The following is a 22,401-nucleotide window of genomic DNA, read 5'->3' as shown; positions in this document are numbered from 1 at the left end:
ATATTTCTTCAAAAGCAGATCATGGAGACATTTTAATCGAAATCGTGATATCGCACACCCCTACTTATATCGTCAACATGTTAAATAAGAGATATATAGATCTAAATACAAGAGTCTTGTTAGATAACAAGAGTATACTACAGATCATACTTTTCTACCACATGTATGCCATTTTGCCCATATGGTTAATTTCTGCACTCTAAACACTGACAGAGATTATCAAAGTGCTAAAATCATTAAATATTTTTTTTTTGCTTATCATACATATACTGTATGACAATCACTGCTAATAAAATCACAGTTATCTCAGCCAACTACTTAGGATAGAACAATGAAGCTTTTTAGAATTGTTTTACTGTTTTGCATTATCTTTGCTGTCGAATAATAGTGGGGGAAACCACCTATCTCTATGTCTTGCTCAATTTGTGTCTTGGCAACAGCTGTAACCAAGCAGCCGGGGATATAATCAGCTACCTGCGAAAAAGGACAGTGGAAAGGACAACAGACTAAAGGTCATACAAGACATGGAGAAACCCTGGATGTATCCAGCGGTTCCAGTGTAAAAAGAATAATTCCAGGGCTCGCTCTCCCCACTGCATAGCAACTCCTGGCAAAATCTACAACTCTAACTGAATACCAGCTGCTCTGGAAGGGCAAATTATTGGCCAATAAACATTCTCCTCAGAAAAACAGTGTTTTTATTTCTTTAATCCATGATCATCAGTGCTTCAAAAACTTAATGGTAAATATTTGGTTTCACATACGAAGACAGACTTTATAAGAAAACTTGTTTAAGAATGGCATTTATTTTAATATCTTTTGGTTTATTTTATGTTGCCCGTATGCCACATGGCACAAATGGACAATTTATACTGTGGACTTTATACAGGAAGAGCAGAAAAACAAGCCAGGAGGAAACCAGGTAATACACAGGCACCACCAAATATGTGACCTTAAATCTGCCAGTGATGGGGTGCATGGGTATGTCTCTGATCATAACATTTATTTCAATAACACCTTTTCTAGAAGGAAAGATTACAGTAGGGAGAAACATCAGAATGAAAGTCCCATCAAAAGGGGAAACTTGGAAACGGTTGTTCTACTAAAATTTCCAAAAGCGTGGTCCGATCCTCAGCAAGCATGTGAATTAGTGCTGTTAGCCTAGTAGCCCAGATTCCCCCCAATGACATAACTACATTTAAACAGCACTGGAGTACATGGACCATATAATAAATCCTTCAGAATCAATCTACAGATCAAGAGAGGCAGGATTAGGGTAAACGTACCTATTAAGCTCACCAAAATCTACATTGAGACATTTTTAGTGCACAAGATATTGGTTTTAGTACAAGAAGTTATTTTAAAATAAAATATTAATCTCTCACACTATAATATTTCATTTTATTTTAAATGACAAAAGTATTTCAATTAAGATGTACATCATTAAATATAAAAAGTCTGGCTGTGCTTAATGGGTACGTTTTGTACCCTTTAAGCACACCCCTGTTCCCAATAAGCTCACAACAAGTTTTATTAAAAATTCTTGTTTATTTTAATTGAAAAAAGTTTTATTTGAAGGTACAGAGTCAATCACAAAAAAACAGAACACTAAAATCAAGCAACAAGGCATTCAATTTGATCAGGTAGCCTATCCTATTCATAGTGACGTGTCATTCAAACTCATTGCAACATCTAGACTAGTCCACGTTCAGCTATGTAACCCATATTGAAAAATCAAATAACAAAACAAACCAATGTGCTCCTTAAAGGGATACTCCACTTTTTTTGGAAATAGGCTCATTTTACAACTCCCCCAGAGTTAAACAGTTGAGTTTTACCGTTTTCGAATCCATTCAGCCGATCTCCGGGTCTGGCGGTACCACTTTTAGCATAGCTTAGCATAATGAATTGAACCGGACAAGACCATTAGCATCTCTCTCAAAAAAATGACCAAAGAGTTTCGATATTTTTCCTATTTAAAACTCGACTCTTCTGTAGTTACATCGTGTAATAAGACCGACGGAAAATGTAAAGTTTAAATTTTCTAGGCTGATATGGCTAGGAACTATACTCTCAAAATCGCACCTTTTCATTTTCCGTCCGTCTTAGTACACGATGTAACTACAGAAGAGTCAAGTTTTAAATAGGAAAAATATCGAAACTCTTTGGTCATTTTTTTGAGAGAGATGCTAATGGTCTTGTCCGGTTCAATTCATTATGCTAAGCTATGCTAAAAGTGGTACCGCCAGACCCGGAGATCGGCTGAATGGATTCGAAAACGGTAAAACTCAACTATTTAACTCTGGGGGAGTTGTAAAATGAGCTTATTTCCAAAAAAAGTGGAGTATCCCTTTAACTCTCTGGGTCAGAGCTTTCCTGTCTACTCCAAACTTCTTGGACAGATACGACAGGTTTCTGATGGCTCCTTCTTTGTATGACATGCCTCTTTCATCTTTGGGCATATACTATAGTTTCGTCTAGCTTTTGTCATCTTAAGACTGTGAAAATAAGTTTATTAATCATTTTTTTGAAGATTAACAGTGACAACCATCAGTTAATATTTAAATTCTGATTATTAAGTATTTACATAGACGTTTAATGTGGGTGAGCTTAAAGGGAGCACACACTGTGCTTAATTGGAGCAAAAACATTTTTTAATTAATAAATATTAAATTAAAATTTAAAGGAAAATATTTAGCTAAATTAATAATCTAGGTAATGTATTAAGTTTATACCAATTTTAATATGAACAACTATTATAGACAATATCTATGAAATTATGCTTTTTCTAATTGATGTCACACTGAAGCTGTGTGATTGTCATAGTAGTGCACCCTTTAAGCTCACCTAACAATAATATGAATTCTTTAAAAATTACAGCAGTTTAAAACCACAGACTATCAATAAAATGTAAAATTATAATATTATGGATTTAAAAGTACAAGCCATTAATTCCTGTGAAGTAATATATTAATGTAGCACACAATCTTATACAGCTAGTAAGCTAGCTATGTTCGTAGCATCTGGGCTATGTTGCTAAAACTATCTTTTAGATCTAACTGTAATTATTTCCGACATCCAGGTTCCAGGTTATAATATTTAAAAGTCTAAACATTAATCTCTTAATTTTGCAATAAGAAGATGTACTTCTTCAAAATAAAGGCTTAAACATATAAAAAATGCACATCTGAGGGGCTCCTCTTCTGGTGAAAGTTTTCAGACAGCTTTGAAAATAGCCGCCAGACAGTGTGAACACATGGACACATATCTCAGTGTGCAATGGTCTGATTGGTTTAAAATTACAGGAGGTATATAGTAACAAACACATCAATTGGTTAATACATCAAATAGGATAATACATTGCTGTTTCTTTTTATAATCTGAGCTCCAAGATGGTAGTGTGCTTAATGGGTACTTGAGCTTAATAGGTACGTTTACCCTACGTTTTTTTCTGACAAGGATAGCACATCATGTGGTATTTATTTTATTTAATCTGCAAAGATTTTGAAAAACTATTTAAAAAAATGTTTTAAAAACACTATTTTAATCGTTTGAGCCAAAGTACAGAACGAATGGCTGAATGAATGACCGAATGGCTGAATGAACGACCGAATGGCTGAATGAACGAATGATTGATTCTAGGCAACAATGGCTATTTGGTTGAATGCTGGTTCTACTAAGATATATTGAATATCGTCAAGACGATATTGAGAAAAATATATATTTTCTGCTATGTTGCCCCACCCTGATACAAACTACTTCCCATTTTCACTATTGCAAAGGAACTGCTGCTTTAAACAAATGGGCCATGCAGTTTCCATGCAGTGCATCAGGTCAGACATGTTTTTTCTGCACATAATTGGATGCAGTTGATGTGCATTAGCAAATAAAGGCATCATTGTTGAAGCCAGATTTCAGAATCATTGCACAGAGCTTCCCACAACTCTTTATAAATCCATCAGATTAAGCCGCGTAGTATTTTTAGTTACATGACTGCCCTAAAAATGAAGCCACCATGTGCAGCATCAGCATTAGTATTTCACTGGATTGACCGGCTGTCACCTTTCTAAACTGGACCACACCCAAAACTCTGCAGCTGCCCTACATTTCTAAGTGCAACACCAATAATGTATAATTTAAAATTCCTGGAAGTGAGCCACGTGTGATTTTCCGTACACGGACAAGGCAGAGCAGAAAGTCCCTCTTTTTTAAGCTTTCACCTAAAACAACCAGACCTGCATTGAGATCAAACAGACCCTTCATTTACATTTTAGAACACATTTAAGTAAAATAGGATAGGATTCAAGTTAAATAGCTAAATAGGATTCAGCAATTTCAGCTCAGTTTCAAATCAATCCATGCCCTTTCTAAAAGGTAAAAAAAATCTGGAAATGCAGAACCAAAACATTAACCTGACACTTAGTGATGCCAGTGGAACAAGTTAACAACATAATAGGGTTTAATCGAGTACAGACTGCTGAATAAAGGGCCAGACACATGGCTGGTGATGGCAACTTCAGCTGGGATCCAAATGAAGTGATGGGGCAAAGCCATTGTGGCTATTTGTGAGTATATGCAAGCATGCTCAGTGACCTGAAACACTGCTATGCAAGTCTGCACCGTTTCCAGGGTAAACCCTCGGATTGACTTTCCACAATCCCACGGGAGCCAGGCTTGGCAGTCTAGAATGAATCTCTGAATTGCATCTTTGGGACATTTATCATTTAAAATAATAATAATAGTAGTAATAAAACTAACATTTTGTGTGACAAGCTTATTGCTGGTTCATAACTCCAAGTCTTGCTTCAGCAACTAAAATATTATGAATTTCTGCTAAGACACCATAAAAGCTCACTCAAGTCCAAAATAAGCCTATGAAGATAGAAATGCGTTTGAAAGTCTCAATCATTAAAGTATCATATATAGGCTTATATTTAAAAGCATCAGTAATTATGCCTACAATATGAGTGCTTTAAAGGCTACTTTTACAATAGTTTCAATTGAGCATCACATGAAAACATGACATTATCATTCTTCGCGACAAATAACTAACTCCTGATACTATTATGCTTTTCATCTGTGTATCCTCCACTAACTGCGCCCAAAGAGGGATTACTTTGTCCTGTTTTCATGTGAGGAAAATAACCTTAGGAAGTTACTTTCTCCCAGTAACAATTAATCTCTCTACAGAGTAAACCCAGTGCTGTTAGCCATGAGACTGAGATAGTGAAGTGACAGAGGTCATTGGGTCTCATTCACCAAACATGCGTACGCACAAATTTGAGCGTGAAATGTGCGAACAATTTTAAGAACAAGTCAAGATTCACCAAAAACGTCATAATAAAATGTATTCTAAATAGAAGCAAAACTATAGGAACAACAAACCACACGCACGCACGCAAAAAGCACTTAATCTGTACGGCCTTATAGCTAAAATCATGTTAAGAAGTTATACTATTTCATCTGAACACGAGACACGACTATAATTATATTGAAGTATGTTGCATCAATTGTATTATAAAATCCATATATAAAATTATATAATACATTTATTAAAAAATACAATTTAAATCATGCAGTTAAAGAGTAAGAAAAGCTGCGTTATGTGTGTTCAGCTGCGAAGTTTTTCTGAATAACGCATATACGCGCATGTACAGCTGGATAATAAAAGGTTAGAAGTGTGGGTCTGTATAAAAGGTGTTTATTGTGAGAACTGGTGAGAATGGCACACTTGGCATTGCTCGATGATCGGCCAAGAGCGCGTCTGCAAGTTTGACTTTGATGAGAGTGACGAAAGGCTATAAGGAAAGCGTGTGCAGAAAGCCCTTATATGAAGATGGTTTGAGCTTGTTTTATGCAAATGACTAACTTTGTGCCAGAGGCCGCTAATTTAGAATACTCCAAATTCACTAACATCTGACTGCATTTTCAAAATAGCCCAACTGTGAGGGAAAACTGTGACCCTGGCAACACTTTCCATGAGGCATGTCTGAGACAGTAGAGCCACCTCAAGTCTGTTGCTCTTATTCTCACTGTTGATTCATGAGAAGCTGCTTAACACTTAGCAATATAATTGTGTTCTGGTTGAACTTCTCTTTCAGAGTGCCAGTGGCACCAACCAATAGAAAAAAAACCCAGACCTAACTTCATTGAAGTATGCAAAACATGGAATAACTTTATATTTTGTGCACACAAAGTTAGTTCTTCAACTGTTCAAACAGGAAAAGCTGCTACGGTGAAATTTCATACCAATATCTATCCTTTAAAAAAAAAATCAATAAACCCCACCTGGGTTAAAGGTGTCATAGAAGACGGTGAAGAGCAGGGTTCTTCAAATCTGGCCCCTGAGGAGAGATCCTGCAGAGTTTGGATGTGTCCGAAATTGCATGCTATCGGAGTAGGTAGTAGATTTGATTAGGAATGAACTTCATGAACATTAAAAAAAGTGCATTCTATATAGTATGAATGAAATTGAGACTAACTAATTTGTCATGCTGGCTTTATCATGTAACAGTCACTCCACTGCCATTCAAAACTTCTCTTCTGTGGCCTCACGGGATAGAAAAGAGTCCATCTAATGCGCACTTCAGAATCTCGGCAGAAGTAGTAGGTCATTTACTTTTCGCCAACTGTTTAGGAAATACTCTTTTCACATAATGTTTTTCGGCTATATAGTACGGGAGTAGGAATATTCATAAAGAGGTTAGCGCCAACCGCAATTAATGGAAAAGCTAATCAAGTCCTATGTCTGTACTCTGTATATGCCTACTTACCTACGAGTAGGTGAAACACAGCATGTCCGAATTCATTTTCATAAAATATTAGGTGAAAAGTACTGTCACTGATTCTCACAGTATTTCTCAGAATCTTTTTTCTCCAAAGACAAAACTCTTCAACACAGAGTTCAAAGCTAGCAACCAACTCCAAAATGAGTCACAACACAACATTCAAAGCAAAAAGTAACTACTGAAAAAAATGACAAAAGGACCAAAACGATGTACTCAAGTTACAAGGGAAATAACTGCTTATGCCATGAAGCATTGCAAATGATGCCATTGAAACAATGGCATCCTATAAATCTATTATAAAAAGTCCTTAATTAAAGAATAGCATACAAATTCAGCAAAATTTTGAGAGAGCAGTGAGACTAACTCGGAATAAAAATTAGATTTGAGAATTCTGCAATGTCGTTATTTTATTTACATTAAGTTGTAGTGGGCAATGATTTTGAGTTTGAGTTTACTCATCTGTGAAGAGTTCTCGACCAAACATTTACTATCCCTTTCTGTAAAAACTAAATGTAGAGACCTCGATAAAAAGGGCCATTCCATTAGAGAAAGTGACTCTACTGTATGAAGCTTGAGAGACCTAACCCTCTTGAAAAGTCAACACTCTCTTCAGTCTTTCACATCTGTTGATTGTGGTTTGCAAAGCACCTTTCCAGAGAATAGCGATGTATTTGTAGGCGTCCAGTGGGTGGAATAATGCATAAGCTCCAAGTGAGGTAAGAGTAAGGTGCAAAGAAATTGCATTACATGCAGTAGGCCTACTTGTCATTTCTACAAAGTTTAATGCTAGAGAAAAGACTCTATGTGAACTCCTTGATTTATGACAAATAAATCTAATTTAGAGAAATACCTGCTGCATTTTCACTATTCACAAGTCAACATTGAGGGAATTACACAGAAAGTTATAAAAAACTACAGTCAGCCAGAACATAAAGCCAACGGTTTCCAGTTACACTGATTAAATACATTACACCAAACCCAATATGAGCAGTTTCTTGGCACTAACTGTTGGCCATGAGTGGTTTCCATAGACCATAAACTCAATTCACAGAGAGTGTACGTTATGCAGGCAGCAATATGGGGATCTAACATGACAGAAGACCATTTAATTTTACAATAACAAATATGTTTTTACTTTTTGTGTGCTTCACATAAAAAAAAAAAAAAAAAAAAAAAAAAAAACTTCTCTTTCTCCATTTGATCAACTATCCCATCAATCCTTAAAATAGCACTAACAATTACCCTAATAAGGAAGTTTCCACAGTACTTGGCTACTTATTAATGAATCAAACCAATAAAATCAAAGTAGCTTTTAGTGTCAAAGTGCAAATCAAGTTAGATCAAAGGGAAAATAAATCACAATTATGTAAGTCTAATGGCTTTAATATCTCAGAAACATATAAGTAATAGAAAGAAAAAAATAAGAAAACAGGATAAACATTTTCTGAAGGAAAGGCAAGTGCCTGTTGCTCACTGCAACAACGCTAAGATGTTCCATAGTTTCCAGGGTGTTGCTATGCAGTTGCTAAGATGTTCTGTGTTGCTATATGGTTACTTTGCTCTAGATTAGTGGTTCTCAACGGGGGCGTTCAGAGAACAACGGGGGGCGTTGGAAGCAAGATTTTTGAAAGGGGGGCGTTCAGGTGTTAATGGGGGGTGTTCACAAGTTTAAATATGTAACGCAAATTTTTGTTCATTTACTTTTATTCATTTTAAGCATTTAGTAGTTGTAATAAACACTGTAAGTGGGCTATTTAAAAAGTGTTAGGACTATGTTTTTGTTAAATTATGTTGTAAAACATATGCGCAGAGTGTGATATCATATTGTGTGCATCTATGGTGCGCGTGAAAGAATACCTCAGCAGCGCTCAAAAAAAAAAAAAAACATTCGTCCGCACCCGCTCTGACCGCAAGTGTTGTAGGTAGGCACTAGGCATGTTTTTTGTGTTCATTTCTATTGCATTACGATTGAAAGCAGTATCAATAATGTAAAAAATATGATGTGCAGTCAAGTTCGGGTGTGTGTATATGTGAGTGTTCTCACCGCGCGCGCTTGTTGTGATTCGAGGAGTTTTGACGAGTTGTATTTTGACGACTTGATATTATTTCTTATTCAAAAGTTTAGAATGCCTAACATTCTAAAATCTTCCAGTTTTATGCGACATGTAGCCTATCGTTACTTTTGTAACGACTCTATTATTTTTCCAGTCATAGACCAGCGCTCAAGCACTGACTAGAATCCAGCGCTGACAAGAATCAGCAATCACGATCTCAAAAATGTGTTTGGCGCTGACAACAATCCGTACAGTACTAGAATCAAAGGTATGGAAAGTTGATAAGCCATTAAAAAGTATTGACTTAAGAAACACATATTTTTTCAAATATTTTAAATAAATCATGTTCCCATTCACTCTGGCGACGAATTTTAAAATTAATTGAACTATATTCTATTTATAAGGTAAAACTTTTACATTTTTAGGCATTAACTAATTCAAATCCCAAATGCCAAAATGTTTTCTTTGTTCACCAAGTAATTTACTGCAGGCATTATTGTTAACTCACAAGACAGTAAGGAGAAAATGACAATTTGATGGATAATTTAAATATATTCTGCAATCACATTTTGGTAATGTATTCATTCCGCCATCACATCTGAGTAGGAAACACTGCTTGGGTAGTTTCAAGATATACAAATAATTAATAATACAATAATAATGTAATTGTTCATATGTGTTTATTCTTGTTAAACGATTTTTTTTACTGATTATGAACACAAATTAATCACAACAAACCTAATTAATTGTAATTGTATTAATTATACCATTGAAGAAAACAAGCTGATACCATGTTATTTTAGGCCTACAATTCTAACATAATTTTTCATGAAAAATCAAGATTGTATTTATTTATTTTTCGAAAGTAAGGTTAATGTAAGCAGCTTCTTGCAATACTCTCCTAAATGCGTAATAAAACCTAAGTGCAAACATTACCGCTTTAATGACCATCCTTTATATTTCAGTGCATTTGTTCTACAATATATGGCTATTACTGTCATGGGATTAATTTTATAACTATTATTATGTAGTAGTGTAATGTAGACAGACACAACTAAAAGAGGTTTGAATTTTTCTTTGTACACTGAATATGGATTGGCACTTTTAATTTTAAACTCTCAAAGTGCACCAGATTGATGAATTTAACATTAAAATGCACAAAATTTTCTTACGGGGGGCATGCCCCCGAACCCCCCTAGAAGGCCTGACGTCCACTCACCACAGATTTACCAAAATCCTGTGAGAAATACTGGTATTGCTATGTCAATGCAATTTATAACTTTTTTTTTTTTTTTTTTGGATGAATCACTGTGGAGTATAGTTCAGTTGTATTAACAAAAGACAATTTTGCACTTATTTCATCTATTAACTCTCACTCATTCCTGCTCGCTCAGTAGTTTGGGGATGGGGGGCGTTCAGGGACCTGGATATTGGAAAGGGGGCGCTGGCCCAAAAAAGGTTGAGAACCACTGCTCTAGATGGTTGCCAAGATATTGCTATGCAGAACACCTTAGCATGTTGGTATATGGTTGTTAAAGTGCTCTGAGTCGTTGTTGCTTGGGTGTTCTGATTGGGTTTTAGACCATTACCATATGGTTAAAATGTTCGGTGTGATTGCCAGGGTGTTGCTATGCGGTTACTATGGTGTTCAGAGTGTTTTTAGCATGTTGCTATACAGGGTGTTCTGAGTGGTTGTTAGATGATATGAATTTTAGAGTATTGCTGGTTACTACAGTCTAGATTGTTTCTAGGGCATTGCTATGTGGTTCTGAGTGCTTTTAGCATGTTGTTATGATTGCTATGGGTGTTCTTGGTGGTTGCCAAGGAGTTGCTATGTGGTTTCTGTGTCCTGAGTAATTGTTATGTTGATATACATTTTCTAAGGTGTTATGGGTATTTGCTTAGTGATCCTCCCAACAAGTCTCTACGATATTCTGGTCCAATTGATACAGGTCTATGGGATTTTATAGTTTGGTGGGGGGGAAAATCTGATAGAAAAGTAACAACATCTCTTCCCAGTAATTACTTGAGGTAGCCTATCCTGTATCACTCAAGCCAGTAACAAGTCCTGAGAGGAACGAGTTATGTGCTGAAGCTTAATACGTTTTTAGGGGGTTGAACAAACCCTTAATCTAACATTATACGAGTAATAGTAATAGTGATGTTTGTCCTGAAACACACCACTAACAAGTGGGGGACATTGGACAAAAAAAGTGGTCTAAGTAGGCTACAATGGGTTTTGGTAGATCCAGCTCAAACTCAGCAGGCTTCAGGCTTCTTTGTCTCTGCCACTTAACTTTAAGACCATTGACGCTCCCAGTGTGTGTGTGAAGTGTGTGCTGCCATATCGACCATCCATGCAAATACTGTCGTGTTCTTTATCCTTTATCATTTAAAGTCTCAGGTTAACGCGCAGTTGCTTGGCAATTGACCCAAACATTAAACATTAAAATCGAGGCTCTTCCTTCCTGCCTTAACTCCTTCATATAGTCATTTATCCGATTTACACTCTGAATAAAACTTAAATCCTGTTTTCTTGAGCATCGATGCTCTGACACGCGGTTTTCTGTTTAACTTATGACCACGCATTTTGCAACAATAACTAAAGTAAGCTAACCATGAAACTGTTCAAATAAAAATAAAAATTATCACCGCTTGCGTCTCTTTCTTATAAATTTGACACAATTAATGAATAAGTAAATGTGCTGCGAATATAAGTTCAATTAGCAACCCAAAAGATTCATCCGGAATGAAAAAGCAACTTTTAAATGAATGAAAACATAACTTGCCTCAGCTCTTGATTAAAATGTCCCTTTTAATCCACCTTTGAAGGAAGAGCGATATCCCGCTCTAAATAAATTGGGAAAGATGATTCGCGTGTTGCCTTCCCGGCGCTTTTGTCTGTGTGTGTCCCGTGAACAGTGTGGGACGCGTCCCTCTCTCGTGCAGTGAAACTGACTGAGACTAGGCTACTGCTGCTCCATGAGCACGGGCCGGGAGTGGTGACTGGAGTCCCACTGTGATAATCACCTTATCCCAGAAAAACGCCCATCTTCTCCAACCCCTTTGAATGAACAGCCACAACTTTCGGTAAGCAAAAAAACTAACTGCAACACTGCCATCATGCGTCGTCTTGATGAAATTGCACCACTCACATTGAACCAGAAATGTTTAACACATTCAACACACAACACTACCAGTTAAAATAGTCAGTTAAAAGTTTGGGAACACCAACTCATTGTTTATTAGGCTAATATTTTCTCCATTTTAATTTAACAGTAAATAGTAAGCCATTAAATCTATAAAAAAGAACATAATGGAAGAACAAATGGCATTATGCTGCTAACTAGTGACTGTAATGTAAAATAAATAGAATTTTAAAATGAAAACAAACAAACAAAATGTATGCTAGCTGGACACTTGTTGCTGATGATTTTCAACCATAAAAATAAATGCATGCATTTAGTTAATACATTTTGTATGCACAAATAATATTGAGTAGAGTTTTGAGTCGGAAAGTTAACTTTCAGTTAAGTGAGTCAGTTCAGTAACCGAATAATTCATGAAAGTTTTTATTCACCAAAAAGTGTAGGCTTATAGGAGTCATATACTGTAGGTGCAGGAATCGCACACTGGTCAAAGTCAACGGATACCCTGGATTTTGAGTCACTAAAACAAATCACCTATGCGGTTGCTAAGGTGTTCTGGATGGTTTTTAGCACATTGCTGTATGGTTGTTAGGGTGTTTGAATGGATGCAAGGGGTTTGCTATGCGGTTGCTAAATTTTCCTTAGAGGTTTATCATTGCCATACAGTTACTTAGTTCTAAATGTTTTCCGGGGCATTGTTATGCAGTTGCTAAGGTGTTCTGTTTTTTTTTTTTTTTTTTTTTTAGCACATTGCTATATGATTGCTGGGTGGTTGCCAAGGCATTGCTATGTGGTTTTTGTGTTCTGACTGAGTAAATGCATACTAGCTACTGACACTTGTTGCTGATTGGGACAATAGTATCCAACTGCAGAGCCGAAGAGCCAGAGGCAGTTTCAGGACAGCCGCGCCAGGCCAGCTCTCTCAGACCGGAAGTTAGGGTGGAGGTTATACCCAGATAGCAAATTACATCTGGCTTAGTTGTGGCCCACATCTCCCACATTCTTCTGGCCCATTTACCGCATGGAATGACGGTGATGACCTGATGTGTGGCTGGCAATAGCATACATATCCAGGCCTCATCTGGGCCAACTATAGCACATATGGCTCAGTTCTGGCATTGGCAAATGTCATATCGGCCGTATCTGGCCCACACACATCAAGCCGGTTTTAGTGTGAGTTGTGGTTTGCTGTGTATGGGCCAGATACGGCCCATGTGACCTTTGCCGCTGCCAGAACTGAGACATTTGTGCCATAGTCGGCCCAGATGAGGCCCGGATATGTATGATATCTGGGTAGCCTCTTTAGGGTTAGTAGTGGAGGCGGGTTAGACACAGGGTGCAATCAACTCCCTAGCTTCCTTGGTAGTGAACCAGTATACCGTCTAGCCATGATGTACACAAAAAGGACAGTAAGGACCTTGGCTCACTACACATTGGGACACTGATGGCCCTATTTCCGGTGGCATGACATTGTAGGGATAGAGCCTTGTGAATCTCTGAGGCTTTCCCCTGCTTGTGAAAAGAAAGTCTCAGAGTATCGATTACAGGGCCATCTAGTGGTTAATAAAATGTACAAGAGCTGGTACTTGGGATAAAGCTTCACTGGATGAAGCTCTCACCTCATCATTGATGTAATTTTATTCCAACAACCGTTTACCCTCTGATAATATCTTTTTATGTATAATATTAATTCATGCAAATAAAAGTCAATATTAGTAAGTGTAATTTAATTGCACTGCTTAACTCTGTTGTGGGGGCCCAGTAAGCTAGCAATTGATAGCTTTTTATAACTGAAAGAGTTGTATATGGCATGTATTTGACATGCAGTTATTTGTATAGTAATAACATATTATTTATTCAGTTTGAATAGCAGTATACCGGTATGGCATAATGTAGCGTCAAAGAAGTTCCAGAGGGAAAAAAAAAACACCCATTTGCTTTTTTCACAAAGGTGGAAGAAAAATAAAAAGATAACATTGGGTGAGATCTGGGGCCTATACCATGATGCCGGTTTAGATGGCTAGCCAGGTATGTTTCAGTTTAGTTTGTGCCAACCCTGGGTTTTAGGCACCATGAAAGTGGTTTGACTTTCAGCAGTGTTCATCGCCATTGCAACTTACGCTCCACAGCTAACCTGGTCCGGGGCAGGTTATGTTCCAGGTAAGAGGTTGCAAAACAAACTTGGACCAATCAGCTGTGAGCAGAGTGACACATGTCTGATGCGATAAAGTCACTCCACCTGTTTCTACTCCAAATTAAAGGTCACTACATAGCAAACGATTTTTAAAGACTAAATCGTCTGGCTTTTAGTAATGCTTATTTAGAATAATAAATGTGTATGATTTAGATATTATTTATGTAATTATTATTCATTATTCATCAATTATTATACCCTTAATCGATCACACATGTACAATTTTAGTTCAAGTTCATCTTATTACGCAGAGTTTAAATGAATAAATATATAAAGGTAATATAAATATGCTTTAGAATCAATATATGAAGCTATAAAATTGACTACATGTGAGCTTAAATGTTCAATTCTCTCTATACCTTTATCAACTGCATAAACTAACTTCACAACTTTTACTTGCACTGATATACAGTAAGGAGACTTTTTCTTTTAGTTGTCCTCTTACATAGACAGCTATTTTCTTGCTGTGTAAATGTTTAAATTCTTAATATTTTAATACTTTTATTTAATAAGTGAATTGTGCTGCTTCTCTCACGAGAAATGAATTTCAGTGAGTTTTGAATGAGTTTCACTCTTTCTCAGCATGTGATTGGCTGTTCGCTACTAATGTCACACCTAAACTCCTAAACTCAGGATCAAGGCCTGAGTTGAGAGAGAAAGTTGATGATCAGCATCATGGTACCAACAAAGCCTGGTTGGATTGGTTTGGTGGTTTTGCCTACTCAAAACTAATCCTGCAACCCTGAGTTTGTTCAACTACCATCATGGTACAGGCCCCAGGGGTCATGTGGTTATTAAATGTCCTAGTGTAAATGTGGGAAACTGTAACTTTTTAAATGAGAAATAAAAGTGGTTTGACTGTTTGGGTTGAGATTTCTCCTCTTGAACAATACTTCCTCTTCCTCCACAGTCTCACAGGGTAGGCCTAGTACAGATAAGGCTGGCGTACACAAAAACTGCAATGCCATCAGATATAAACAGTTTTCCCAATATTCCAATGGGCTGTTAGTATGTTCAGTCGCTTTTAGGTCTCTTGAACTTTTATTTTGACGGGATGATTGGTGCACCACCTTTATCTGGACTGTGAAGGCGCTGTAGTGCGCCACAACAACGGAAACAACTGCTTGTTCTACTTTCACATAGCGCAGATCCTAGTAGAAGTACGTGATATGAGTAGTTTGACATAACTGGTGTAAGCATGTCACATTTGTCAATAAAAGAGCAAAGTGGCTGTCGAAAACTGTTAAAATTATTACCCCTGGACGACTTGCTCGCCCTTAAAGATACAGTAACGAATCGACTGATTGCTGTAGAGAGCACAGAAGGTAAGACTACTGTGAAGCTAACCTTTTTCCAAACGGTTCTGTAAATATCGGCGATGTCTGGTGGCTAGAAAAGTGTTTAGGTAGGCGGCACACTAGATTTTGAACAATTGTGACTTGTTTATTGTGAGCTGTGTATCTGTCAGTCTGTCACAGTCTATTTCCTGATCAACAGAGGCTATTGAAGCCACCATAACTTACTCAAAAGATGCTGAGGAGCTCCTCAAGAGAAAGAAGGTACACCGGGATGTCATTTTTAAGTATCTTGCCAATGAAGGAGTTGCCATGCCCCCTAATAGTGAGAAACATCAGCTGGTCAGGAGAACCATTGAGTTTTGGTCGTCTGGTGAGGTAGGCATCGAGACTGATCTTTTCACACTGGGTCAATCTTTAAACACAATTTGTCAAAAACATATTTGGGTGATATGCATCGCAATCAACAGATTTGTTCCCCCTTGAAAACAAATATTTTTTATGATCATTGAGAGCTTGTTATATTGTGTTCATATTTTTTATGACGCTTAAGTAGATTTAGTAGACTACATTTTGCCCCAATTATCATTGATAATCTAATTTAAATTACTATTTAAAAAGTGGTTTTACTTTACAATATAGTTGAAAGTATTTATACATCATGATAGAGCTTAAAAAATAAATAAAAAAATAAATGCAATAAATTATAATATGTTGTAATAATTTATTTATTTATTTGCTTGCTTGTTATGGGTTGTTGATATTAAATCATTTTTGGAGGTTGACATTCTGACATTATATGCTTTATTTTAAAGAACTGTAATCAGCATTTTCTAATTCTATTATTATTATTAATAGTAGTAGTATTAGTAATTTTTTGCATTTAGATTAAGAAACTATGTGAAATATTTGTTCTTTTGAAAGTGTTTCTCTGTGGGGCCATTTAAATGAACCAGTGAATGCAAGAAGGTGAGGGTGATTAAAAATGAAAAAAAAAAAATCACATATGTGATGAAGCAAAGAAGTTATAAAATGTTGAAATAAATAATTAGATTTTTTATGTAGCCTATATATTTAGGTTATGATTTTTAGCCTTAAATCATAAGGTTGAATAATGGATGCGTTATGAGTCAACTACCCTAATACAGTTAAAAATAGCTCTATATAACAGTTCGGGGTTTATCATCATAAAAATAGCGTTATGCAAGAAATCGTAATGTCAAGAAAACTGATATCATTGCCTTTATGCAATATTTGATTGATTGGTTGATTTTAGTGTGTAATGTGGCTTGGACATGTTTTCTTGAGATTCCCCCTACTGGAAATGCCATTGACATGGCTTGTACAAAGTTTGGAAATGCTTGATTTTATTGCTTAGGGCCTATGCTTTCAACTTAAAGGATTAGTTCATTTCAGAATTAAAATTTCCTGATCATTTACTCACCCCCACGTCATCCAAGATGTTCATGTCTTTCTTTCTTCAGTCGAAAAAAAAATTAATGGGGTTTAATGACTTCAATGGGGTCCAATGGTTTGAAGGTCCAAATTGCAGTTTTAATGCAGCTTCAAAGGGCCCTACACAATCCCAGCCCAAGGATTAAGGGTCTTATCTAGTGAAACGATTGGTCATTTTTTTAAAAAAAATACAATATATACTTTTTAACCACAAATGCTCGTCTTGTTCTATCTCTGTGATGCTCCACGCATTACGTAATCACGTTGAAAGGTCACACGTGACATAGGCCGGAGGCCGGAGGCCTGTTACAACAACGATGTCAGACTGTGCAGATTTTCAGGCACATTTGTTCAATTATCAGGAAATTTTAATTCTGAAGCGAACTAATCCTTTAATTGTGTTGAATTGTGCTTGAATTTGGAATATCATCCTTGAAAATGCTTGATACCTGTTATGTTACAAGAATAAGGATAATTAAAAAAAATCACTCTTTGTGTATCTCAGTATTTTTTGAATGAAAGTTAAATAACACAGCCCATAGAACACCACTAAAGCTGGGATTCAGTAGAAGTTTATGAGCAAAAGCTAAACCATAACTGTCAATAGGGCTAAGATCGACGTTTATTGAACGTGGCTTTAAACACGTCATTTTTGCTGTGATTGTGTGTCAGAGTGATATGTGCATATGGCTGGCATCTGATTAAACATTAAACATTGAGCTTTCAAGCACTGTATTTTGTCCCGCCTGGAAGCCCAGCTTATCTATTGATAATTGGATGAGGTATTAAAAAGGCAGAACTTTGCCTTGAGTGGCCAATACAATTAAACCTGTGACATACATGATTGACAGCACTTGTCATTTAAAAAATATTGCTGTACATGGAGTGTTGTAATATCTCTTTCTCTCTGTGTGTTTACAAGTCTAAAGTGTTTAGAAGTGAACTTGTGTTCAAAGGTTTGTGGTCGGTAAGCTTTTGAAAGAAGTCTCTTGTGCTCACCAAGGCTGCATTCTTATGATAAAAAAAGCAGTAAAATGTAATATTGTGAAATATGCTTACGATTAAAAATAACTTCTCATTTTAATATATTGTATGTAATATGTATTTATTCCTGTGATGACAAAGCTGACTTTCCAGCAGCCATTACTCCAGTTTTCAGTGTCACATGATCCTTCTAAAATGTGCTCCATTATGATTTAATATTCCAGTAAATCTTTTATAATAAATCTTTTTTGTCCTTGCCGCATAAAAGTATTAAAAAAGTAAAAAAAAAACAAAAAACAAAAAAAAACCAAACATTTGTGTAATTAAGTAATTTCACTTTAAAAAAAGAAAAGAAGCTCCCCATTTCTTGAAAAGCACCGCCTGCCACTGCTTGAGAAGTGCTTGAATCTCTTCTTTCAAATCTGTATGAACGCTGCATTGAATATCACTTGTCAAGTTAAGGTTTCATAGGTTGTATTTTGACCTGGTCCATATTTCAAACAGATCTCAAGGCGTGAGAAGAACACAGTCATTACAGATGAGGTTGGAGATGGTCTGTCAGACCTTGCAGCTTTGGGAAAACAGTTTTGCCAGTGGTTCTACAGCCTTCTGAACTCTCAGAACCCCAGTCAAGGGCCTCCGGTGCAGGACTGGGGTCCTCAGCATTTCTGGGAGGACGCGAGACTTCGACTTCTCTTATGTACGGGAGAGCAGCGTTTAGATGAGTTCAATGGGGCACAGATGGTCAGCCAGCGGCTACATGCTCTTGCAGGAGAGGAACGTTTGTTGTTCTGCCCAAACTTGGAGGGTTATGGGTTAAAGTGTATATCTTCAGCTCATGGACTGGTGGCAGTTGCCGTAGCAGGGACCATCCACCGTGACAATGCCTGCCTTGGGATTTTTGAGCAAGTATTTGGGCTCATTCGCTCACCAATGGACAACAATCGCTGGAAAATAAAGTACGTATATATAAAAGTAGAAGCACAAAGTGCCATCACAGAGAGACCGTTACCACTTGTTACATATGATTCAAAAGAGTTGCTGAGGCTTTGTAATTGAGAGTCAGAAATCCTTGTGAGGCCTTTTTGTTTTTGTTGACAGTGAAGAGATAAACTGGGTAAAACATGGAGGATGTAATGTTCTGTGAAACATCTTTAAACATCTGTAAACCACTTTATTGTGGGATAGATATTCATTTATAAAAGGATCTTAGTTTGTATTTTTTGTTGACTTGAAGGACAGTTTCCAGTCAGTTTGAACCCTAGCAAACCTCAGCTTAATTTATACTAAGATTTCTGCAAAATGTAATCTTTCAGTAATTTTATGAAAATGATTAAATATATTGATCTTGGCCTTTCACAATTTTTAATTTATAAACAAAATGTGTATAAAAGAACAATAAATTTGACTTTTTAGTAATTTTAGATCAAATGTGAAATAAACAGAAATACCACTTTAAGATGGCAGTCTTACTTTCATATCTTGATTTATTGTTTAATATAGAAATCCTAATTTAATTTCTATAATAATTTTGTGTGAGGGCTATTTTTAAATTCACATTCAGAATTTCTTTGTTGAATTTGTATTAGGGTCAAAATCAAATATTTCAATTTTAATTGTTTCATGCCATTTATTTTTATTTCATTTTATTTTTATTATTATTATTCATTTGTGAATTCTGGTTGACTAGAATTCAAACTGTCTGGAATATTAGAATCGTCTTAAGATTCCATTTAAAATACCTTAAAAAACATTACTGTATTTATAAGTACTTTTATCAATACTTGGATCAATTCCCAGTAAAATATTTGTTAAGAACATCCCTGTGCCTCATGGCTTTTATTTTATTTTATTTGTCAAGTTGTGGCTCAAACACACGGACATCTTTATGGATCTTGGGAAGAACCTCTTTTTTTAATTTTTTTATTACTGTATGTTCCTCCAAATCATTTCCACATAATATTACGGTAATCATTTTGTACAGCAGTGGTGTTACATTCACTCATTCCCTTATAAAGGCCTCATGATCATCAACTCTGTTGCTTTATTGCGGAAGGAGCAATAACACTTTTCGCTCCTTACTGGAATAAAGTACCTTTTGTGGGGCTTAAGAGGCTAGAAGCGACTCATCAGTCTCTAATTGGGCAGTAGATGAAGCTGCATTTCTCTCTGGAGGAATATGGAAAGTGAATATGAGCCGGGCTGGGAGGGGTGTTCACCACAGCAATGTGTGGTTTCAGTGGGGAATGTTATATGTGGGAAATTATTCTTGGCGTTCGCTTCAAAGGCTGACGCTTCGATAATATCATTTCTTGAGCTGTTTTTTAATGCCACAGAGTGCCATAGCTGTGGCAAAAGACGGCACCACAACCATTGATCTTTTTCCTGTTCACCTCCCCGAAAGAAAAATAACAAGCTCCTCGTTTTTGTCTTTATAGCCGTGGCCTCTTTCTTTTTAATAAGTGGTTTGGCTGAACTCACAGTTATGACGTGCAGGTTCAAAAATACAGTTCACTGGCGTCTGCGGATCATTGCGACTTCAGATTGTCTTAAATGGAGAAGTGTGTTTCTCATAAAGCCCATGTTAACGTCTTGATGGTAAATCTCTCAGATATGTTTTGGAGTGGTGAACAATGAACTTTTTTTAATTGGCGAGTCTATTTTTTTGGTTGTTACGTTTAAATTATTGCTTGAAAGGTTAGAAAATAGCACATAAGCTCTTTAATGTGTTCACTTGTTTATAGCCTTTATAGGCGTATTCAAACTGAATGGCTGTGCTATGATTAAAAGGTTTCTCTAGACATTCATTCACTTATGAATCTGTTTCATAGTGGAACTAAAGAAAATGTAGAAGTTTGGGCTAAGCTATTTTGCCATGCTGTATAGAAACCAACTTTTAAACTTAAACTATAAGCTTTTTTAAATACTGGGTCAATTTACACAATATAGTTTATCAAAGAGCGGCACAATAAATCGTTTAACTGCTGCAAGATTAACTCAGCACAACACAACACCCACAGTCTTATTTGTGAATGACAAGCTATGTCCATTAAACCGTTGACAAGTGCGATCACAGCGAACATTCAGATCTGAGAACATTCGGATCTTATTTAGAATAAGTAATTACTTCACGACTGCTAAAAAAGTACATTCTATATAGTATAAATGTGTTTAGTGTGAATGTAATCTGGAACGTACTACATCTGCCATGTTGTTCTTATCATGTGACCTACCAGCAACACTTCACTAACATTCGCAAATTCTCTCCCGTGGCCTCATGGGATAGTAAAGTGTCCATTATATGCACACTTAAGAATCCCAGAATGTCTTTTATGAGTACTGTGAATTCAGATTTCAGATGCAGGCAGAGTTAATCACTGTTTGAATGTAGCTTGACGCTTCAAATCATTGTATCAATTATTCCAGTAGGTGGCAACAAGTGACTGTTAAAAATGTATTTGCCATCGAGTCATTAGTTCAAGAGATTCGATCAAAAATGCTGATTCATCAGTAGGCTAATGAAACTAGTGAAATATACATGTAAAGTGTAACAAGGACACTGTAAAATAAAGTGTTACCAAATATTGTTTTGCTATATCCTTTTTTTACAGGGACAGTCCCTCTGGTATAGCTGAGCTCCAGAAAATCAGTAATGAGGAGGCTTTGACAGTTACAGATTTGAAAACAAAAGGCGGGAATAAAGAACCGTAAACTCTTAACACAAAGAACCATTTTAGCATATAAAGGGTTCTTCAGGACGATATGGTTCTAAATAGAACTGTTACTACTTTAAAATAACTTTTCAAGAACCATCTTTTTTTAGAGTGTATTTTGAATAATTTATTTAATACGATTTTTAATGACATTAATATTTATGATTAATAATGTTATAATCAAAATAATAATAAATTCATTACATTGTTTTTTTTTTAAATAGACTGCAGCAATTAACATTTTGTCATTGTTGTCTATTCAGAATCTTGAGAGTATCGTGATTTAAAAAAAAAAAAAGAGATTTTCAATTGATCCAGAATCATATCATACAACTCTAGTATATCAACTTGTTTCAGTACTTGGACTTTGCTGGTCTGCTAGAGCCTATTTGTCACAAAATCAATGAAATGCCCACATGGGGGCACAATTGCCCCATTATTTGTGTCAAATTCAAGTGGCAAAGCAATTATTTTAGGAAATCAATTTGTTTTATGCAACTCCAATGTTTTATAGTGCTGTTCATGTACCAAAGTGTACATTTTGAACTTTATTGTTGATTGCTTGCTTGTAAATCAATCTCATCCTAAGTGTATAGCAAATACCTAAATTAACACTTTTGGAAACAACTGGATGAAGTATATTAAAAGTGAACGTTATTTATGGATGTATTTGACAATGTCCTTAGTGGGGGAAGAAATACAAAAACTCCTTGAAGCAAGTAATCCATCTATTAAACCTTTGACAGGCCAGACAAATCAATTGGTTAAT

The 22,401-nt window shown here is 36.1% G+C and overlaps 2 protein-coding genes across 3 annotated transcripts in view; one reads left to right on the top strand and one right to left on the bottom strand.

Moving 5' to 3' along the window:
* Positions 1 to 11,916, bottom strand: part of myo1b (myosin IB) — a 98,592-nt gene extending 86,676 nt beyond the window's left edge. Inside the window, exon 1 of one of the 2 annotated variants that reach the window (XM_081369613.1) lies at positions 11,632 to 11,916. The gene's annotated coding sequence lies outside the window, so the exon portion shown is untranslated. The remainder of the gene's footprint in view (positions 1 to 11,631) is intronic. The other variant, XM_081369614.1, reaches the window with a different exon arrangement.
* Positions 11,917 to 15,286: 3,370 nt separating this feature from the next.
* On the top strand, positions 15,287 to 21,492 carry cUnh3orf38 (chromosome Un C3orf38 homolog). Its single transcript, XM_081369225.1, has 3 exons — positions 15,287 to 15,510; positions 15,683 to 15,858; positions 18,424 to 21,492. Exons 1-3 carry the CDS (start codon positions 15,384 to 15,386, stop codon positions 18,976 to 18,978), a joined length of 858 nt encoding a protein of 285 aa, XP_081225351.1. The 5' UTR covers positions 15,287 to 15,383; the 3' UTR covers positions 18,979 to 21,492.
* The last annotated feature ends 909 nt before the right edge of the window (positions 21,493 to 22,401 follow it).

This window comes from Scardinius erythrophthalmus, assembly GCF_964197995.2.
Source record: "Scardinius erythrophthalmus genome assembly, chromosome: 6".
In the NCBI taxonomy this organism is placed as follows: domain Eukaryota; kingdom Metazoa; phylum Chordata; class Actinopteri; order Cypriniformes; family Leuciscidae; genus Scardinius; species Scardinius erythrophthalmus.
The sequence above is the reverse complement of the archived record's forward strand: the minus strand, read 5'-3'. Positions and strand labels throughout refer to the sequence as shown.